General features: G+C 36.6%; 1 protein-coding gene across 1 annotated transcript; it reads left to right on the plus strand.

Annotated features, from left to right (window-relative positions):
- The first annotated feature begins 4,195 nt into the window (after positions 1 to 4,195).
- Positions 4,196 to 4,921, plus strand: LOC140874355 (secreted RxLR effector protein 161-like). The gene has a single exon (XM_073277641.1). The coding sequence runs from the start codon at positions 4,196 to 4,198 to the stop codon at positions 4,919 to 4,921; it is 726 nt and encodes a 241-aa protein (XP_073133742.1).
- The last annotated feature ends 2,391 nt before the right edge of the window (positions 4,922 to 7,312 follow it).

A 7,312-nucleotide genomic window follows, 5' to 3' on the forward strand; every position in this document is an offset into this window, starting at 1 on the left:
ACAGATGGACCAATGAAGATTATGAAAGTCAACACTGCTGTTGCTATTACTGAAGGTGCTCCTCAGATGATAAAAAAACCTCGATCTGAATGGACTTCTGAAGATAAAAGGAAATCCAATCTTGACAATGTTGCCAGAGATATTCTATACAAAACTCTGGACAAAAACATGTTTAGCAAGATCAAAAGCTGCACTACTGCCAAAGAAATATGGGAAAAGCTCACTCAATTGTGTGAAGGAAATGATCAAACGAAAGAGAACAAACTCATGGTGGCTATTCAAAAGTTTGACAATATCAAGATGAAACCAGGAGAAACAATGAATTAATTTGATGAAAGATTCAGCAGCATTATGATCGAGCTAAATGCACTTGGAAAGAGTTACAGCAATCGTGAAGTAGCACTCAAAGTCATGAGAGCTCTGCCACGAGAATGGGATGTAAAGACAGTCGCTATGAGAGAATCCAAAGATCTCAATAAGATCGAACTACATGATTTATTTGCAGACCTCAAAGCCTATGAATTCGAGCTGGGAGTTCGAACTGAGGAAGACACATCAACATCACAAGTCACCAAAGCTCTCACTGCAGCAGATGAAACTCCTGCAACTAAGACCGCAGAACAAATCAGTAGCGATGCAATGTCACTATTTGTAAAGAAATTTGGAAGATTCATGAGGAAGAATCAAAATAGTTTCCAAAGAGCTAACAGATCAAGTTTCAAATCAAATGAACCAGCTGAAGAAAATCGAGCTTGCTACAATTGTGGAAAAGAAGGACACTTCATAGCCGATTGTACCAAACCCAAGAAGGATGAGAAAAGAACTTCATACAAAAAGAATTCGAGAGAAGAAAAGAAAAGATTCAGCAGAAAGAAAGAACAAAAAGCCCTATTAGCAGATGAAAGCAATAGCAAATGGGCAGAATCAGATTCCACCTCATCCGACTCAGAAGCATCGTCAAGTGAAAGTGAAGATGAAGCTGTCAAATGTCTTATGGCTAATGTCGCTGACATTCCAGACGATGGAGAGGTACTTGACTTTACTTCTGATGAATTTAGTAAGGAAGATCTTATTAATGCATTAAATGAGATGGTCATTGAATATCGCACACTATCTCAAAAGTTCGATGAAGTCAGAACAAATGAAAAGAGCACAACAGATAAGTCAGATCAAAGTAACTCGAAAGAGTACTCTGACAGTCTAAAAGCTCAGATAAATTTGTTGATGACCGAGAACAATGATATGAGAAGTAAGCTACAAGAAACTTTATCTGAAAATCAGAGATTAACAGATCTAGTAAATTCTTGGAATAAAGCATTGATATCCTTAGATAGACTTACCGGAATGCAAAAGCAAGCTGGAGATAAATCTGGCTTAGGCTACATCACAAATGAAGGAAGTTCATCTACTTCAACCACTCAATCATGTCTGGAGAATAAAAACTTAAAGTATTTAAAGTTTGTGAGATCCAGCACGATATATGAACCTGAGGTTCCTATGACATATTAAATATCTCATCAGAGCAAACTCATACACAAAGGACTGGGATATGTTGAGCCAGATAGATCTAAGTCAGGATGGACTAAACCTAGATCAAATTGGTCTAGAAATGGTTCAGAAAGACAAAGAACTTCACCAACTCAACATAAACCACAATCTAACAGCTCGAATATGAAATATTGGAAGTCAAATAGGAATAATCGATCTGATCATAACACTTGACACACACAGCACAATGCACAATGGTCATCAAATAAATATGTCATTCCCAAAGGACAGCATAATGGAAAGTCTGTAAGGATAATCCAAGTATGGATTCCAAAAGGATTAATCCAGAGTGGACCCAAGTAGGAATGGGGACCAAAGTTATTTTATTTTCTTTTTGTAGGAAAACAAAGGCGAAATAATCAAACAAACAGTATGGTACTTGGATAGTGGATGCTCAAGGCATATGACAGGAGACAGAAGAATGCTATCTGAATATATTCCAGGATCAGGACCTAAGATCACTTTCGGAGATAACTTTAAAGGTATAACTATGGGTAAGGGTAAGCTTATCCATGGAAATATTCACATAAAAGATGTATTACTCGTAGATAATTTGAAATACAATCTGATTAGTATTAGTCAATTATGTGACTATGATTACTTCGTAGAATTTCAAAAGCACACTTGCACTGTAAAAGATCAATCTGGACTAATCATTATGATAGGAGAAAGAAACGGAAATACTTATAGAGTCAATTGGTCAGATCCACCAAACACTTCAGTCTGCTTTATAGCATCAAAGATGAACCAAAATTGGTTATGGCACAAGAGACTCAGTCACTTGAACTTCAAAGCTTTAGCCAATCTGAGTAAACATGAATTGGTTACAGGTCTGCCTAAAATCAAGTTTTCAAAAGATAAAATTTGTTCTGCCTGCCAACTAGGTAAGCAGATCAGATCAACTTTCAAAAACAAAGGTTATAAATCATCTTCCAAAAGCTTAGAACTATTGCACATGGATCTCTTTGGTCCTATACCAGTAACAAGCTTAGGGGGAATGAAATATACCTTGGTTATTGTTGATGATTTCTCGAGATTCACTTGGGTGGTATTTTTAAAATCCAAAGATCAAACTGCCACTCAATTGATTAAACTTCTTTTAAGACTTCAAAATGAGAAATCTCAATCGATTGATAAAATTAGAAGTGACAGAGGAACCGAGTTCACAAATCAAACTCTGTCTACGTATCTTGAAAATCATGGAATCAAGCATGAGTATTCGGCAGATAGAACACCACAACAAAATGGTGTTGCAGAAAGGAGAAATAGAACTCTAAAGGAAGCTGCTAGAACAATGATTGCTGATTCAGGTATTTCTAAAAAGTTTTGGGCAGAAGCTGTAAATACAGCGCGTTATACTCAGAACAGATCAATGATTAATAAGAAAATTGGAAAAACACCTTATGAGATCTGGTATGGTAAAGTTCCAGTGGTATCCTACTTCAAGGAATTTGGTTGCAAATGCTTCATTCACAACAATGGTAAGACTCATCTGACTGCACTTGATGTCAGATCAGATGCTAGTTTGTTTCTTGGATACTCATCTGTTAGTAAAGCTTATCGAGCATTTAATACTAAATCTCTGATAGTTGAAGAATCAATTCACATTGTTTTTGATGAGACATCTGTTACTAATGAATCTTCAAGCTTAAATGATCTTAGTAACAGAATAGAAGATTCAAAGCTTGTCACAGATGATGAAGAAGAAATCCAGATTATACAAAATGTTATATATGAACCAGATCAAACTGAAGAACAAAGACCAGACGAACCACCAGTTGAGAATGAGATCATAACAAACACAGATCATATTGCACATAACAATGATCAAGATCAACAAGGAAATACAGATCAACTTGGTCCAAATTACAGATGGTCCAAGACTCATCCACCAAACTTGGTAATAGGTAATCCATCTGCACCTTTGAGAACCAGAGGTCAGATGATTAATGAATTTATACATGCTGCTTTTATCTCTCATATAGAACCTAAGAAAGTCGAAGAAGCTCTTCTTGACAGTAGTTGGATAGAAGCCATGCAAGATGAATTGAACCAATTCGAAAGAAACTCTGTCTGGCATTTAGTTCCTAGACCTTCAGATAAATCTATAATAGGAATTAGATGGGTTTTTAAAAATAAACTCAATGAAAGTGGTAATGTAGTAAGAAATAAGGCTCGACTTGTAGCACAGGGTTACAGACAAGAAGAGGGTATTGATTTTGATGAATCATTTGCCCCTGTTGCTAGACTTGAAGCTATTAGAATATTTCTTGCTTATGCTGATTTCAAGAACTTTAAGGTATTCCAGATGGATGTTAAAAGTGCGTTTCTCAATGGTATTCTCCAAGAAGAAGTATTTGTGGAACAACCCCCAGGTTTCGAAAGCCAAATTTATCCAGATCATGTGTTCAAACTGGATAAAGCTCTTTATGGGTTAAAACAAGATCCACGAGCTTGGTATGATACTCTTTCACTTTTTCTCAATGATCATGGTTTTACTATTGGTTCTATAGATAAAACTCTTTTTAAATTTGTCCAAGGCGATCATACGTTATTAGTACAAATATATGTTGATGATATCATATTTGGGTCATCTAAACCCAAATTATGCAAAAAGTTTTCTAAGATGATGCAGGACAAATTCGAAATGAGCATGATGGGAGAACTAACATTCTTTCTGGGATTGCAAGTCAAACAGATGGAAAAAGGGATATTCATTAACCAGGCCAAATATACAAAAGAACTTCTAAAGAAGTTTGGAATGGAGAATTGCTCTGCAGCTAGTACTCCAATGAGTGCTTCAATCAAATTGGATAAAGATGAAGCTGGAACCTCAGTAGATCAAACTTTATTCAGAGGGCTTATAGGTTCCTTACTCTATCTGACAGCAAGCAAATCGGACATTATGTTCTCAGTTGGTCTGTGTTCAAGATTTCAATCTGGTCCGAAGCAATCTCACTATATTGCTGCAAAGAGAATCCTAAAATACCTTAAGGGAACTCAGAATGTTGGTTTATGGTATCCAAAAGATTCTAGCTTTAATCTAATTGGTTACTCAGATGCAGATTACGTAGGTTGCAGAATTGATCGTAAAAGCACAAGTGGGACTTGTCAATTTCTTGGTGATAGACTTATTTCTTGGTTTAGTAAGAAACAAACTTCCATTGCTACTTCTACAGCAGAATCAGAATATTTAGCAGCTGGAAGTTGTTGTGCACAATTGCTCTGGATCCAACAGCAACTCGGAAATTTTGGTGTTAATTCATCTGAAGCACCAATCTTTTGTGATAATACAAGTGCAATTGCTATAACATACAATCCAGTTCTACATTCCAGAACAAAGCATATTGACATTCGTCACCATTTCATCTGAGATCATGTCCAGAAGAAAGATGTTCGTCTGGAACATGCCTCAACCGATCTGCAAGTTGCCGATATTTTCACCAAACCTTTACCCGATGCTAAGTTTTCTTATTTTCAAAATGTTCTTGGTTTAATTAATATTGAATAGATTAAGCACATGTTTAGGGGGAATATTTAATTTTTTTTTAAAACTGCTCGTTCCAGTACATATCTTAACAGATCTATTCTACTACGCATTAATTTGCTTCATAGTTTACACGAGCTAGATCTATCCTACTTTGCATCTCTAGGTTCCAGTTGATCATCCAAGCGCTTAGGGAGCCTTGACCATTGCAGACGTTATCTTCAAAGCAAATGTTCTGCATCTCATCTCGCTCTGCAAGGAGAATGCACAGACGAACTCCAGATGACTTCAAGACATCTCCAACATTCTGTGTATCAAGCATAAATTTACACCAATGCATTCTTGCATAATTCCTGCGACGCATTGCAGGAGACAATGAAGGAAGGTTAGCACGGTGAGGAGAGCGTAGAGAATCAAGGAAATGCCACATCTTCATTCCTTGCTCAAACACTCTTCTTCTGTATAGATCCTTCCGGATCTCATACTCTTGCTCAACAACGGTGTTATCATTCTCTTTCGCCATTTACTCTTGCTGTTTCAAATTATGTTTTGCTAAAATGTCTTCTAACTCTGCTTCTTATAGGAACATATAAATAAATGAAAGGACTTCGACAGCTTCAATATGTTTAAAACGTCCAATCATCCTCTGCTTATTTATTGCGAGACTTTAATTTTATCTGCCTAGATCGTGATAATCATTCTTGAGATTCTCAAAACCTTTCCTTTTCCTTTTTTTTTTACTTTATTGCAAAAGTTGATAAGTCACAGACTATTTCAAAGACATCATGTCTAATCATAGTTATCTTATCTTTTGTGTATTCTGCTTCGTAACCCTTAACACTCCATCATTTTTTTATTTTTTTTTATCTCTGTCTTTAGGTGACTTTTCATCTGACTTTCAATCTTTCATCTGACTAAAGATGAAACATTTAGTCGAAATATTATCTGTTTAATATGTTCTTTTGATCTGATATTGTTTAAAGATCTCTTACGTGATTTGCTACAAGTATCAATTGCACACACAAAACACAAATCATATAATATAAACATAATATTTCTTTGCATAATTCAAAAGTGCTTCGTTACATTTTTCATACCAACCTAATCATCTAGATTTCTCCTCATTGGCCCCCAGACCCTCTTTCTCACATCAGCATGCAGACAACATTTTTTCAACCACTCCAACACAACCGGATCAAAGTGTCTCCCTTTGAACTCACCTGCATTAATCAGATGAGTGAGGACTTTCACCTCCTTCCTGTACATCAGATAAGATACTCCCTGATTCGAGAGGATCTCCCCAACTCTTATGGCACCCAGCAACTCCTTATACTTGTCTTTGCGATCTTCAAGTTCGCAAACATCCTCGTGCTTGCGTGGAGGAAATGGAGCCTGGTGATACATCCGAATCTCCTCCAATTTGAACCAGACACGCATTACCCATTTCAGGATAAATTCCTGAAGTTCTTCCTTAATTCCTCGACAGACAGATGAGAACTCATTCTTTATCTATATCTTATGCTTTGATTTAGAAATAGGATATTCGGCATATACATCCGAGTGACCTATTTATAAGGGATTTATTTTCGTATTTTTTTTATTTTTTTTTTACTGTCTTTCCGTATTCCCAAACATTTTTTTTAACCGCGTGTGTACTTGTCCCATCAGCCGCAACTTTTTGAATTTGAATCGTTGCTTACGTCATCTATCACGTGCTAGGTTTTAAAAATTATCGACTAAATTTTTTTTTACACTTAGTATTGTTCTGAGCCCTAAAATTGCTTCTCTTTCTCAAAGAACAGATACCTCGCACTTTTCTTCTTTCGATCTTGCAGGAACACGATGACACCCATTACCCAAAATGTTCTTCTCATCAATTTCCACACCATATTCGATCTCACCGATCAAGGAATGGTGGATATGTTCAGAATAGTTGAAGCATCTGGGCTGCGAAAATTTCTCGAGGGCGGGAAATTGCTTTACAAGCAAGCCCTACCCAAATTTTTCCAGACAGCCAAAGTTGAAGAAGATTCCATCTCTGCAAGTCTTGGTGGAGAATATGTCCGGATCACCTCTACCCTGTTTACTTCTTCGTTTGATCTGCCAAGACAGGGAATTGCTGATTTTTCTTCAATATCTGCTGAAACAAAGAGGCAGATGAAGAGCATGTACTCCTTGACCAACAAGCCAATCCGCATTCCTTGCAAGAAGAAGGAATTGAAGATGGAATTCAGAATTCTGCACGATATCGTGGCCAAATCTCTTCTGGCCAAAGCA

The sequence above is a fragment of the Henckelia pumila genome, chromosome 1 (assembly GCF_033568475.1).
Source record: "Henckelia pumila isolate YLH828 chromosome 1, ASM3356847v2, whole genome shotgun sequence".
Classification (NCBI taxonomy): domain Eukaryota; kingdom Viridiplantae; phylum Streptophyta; class Magnoliopsida; order Lamiales; family Gesneriaceae; genus Henckelia; species Henckelia pumila.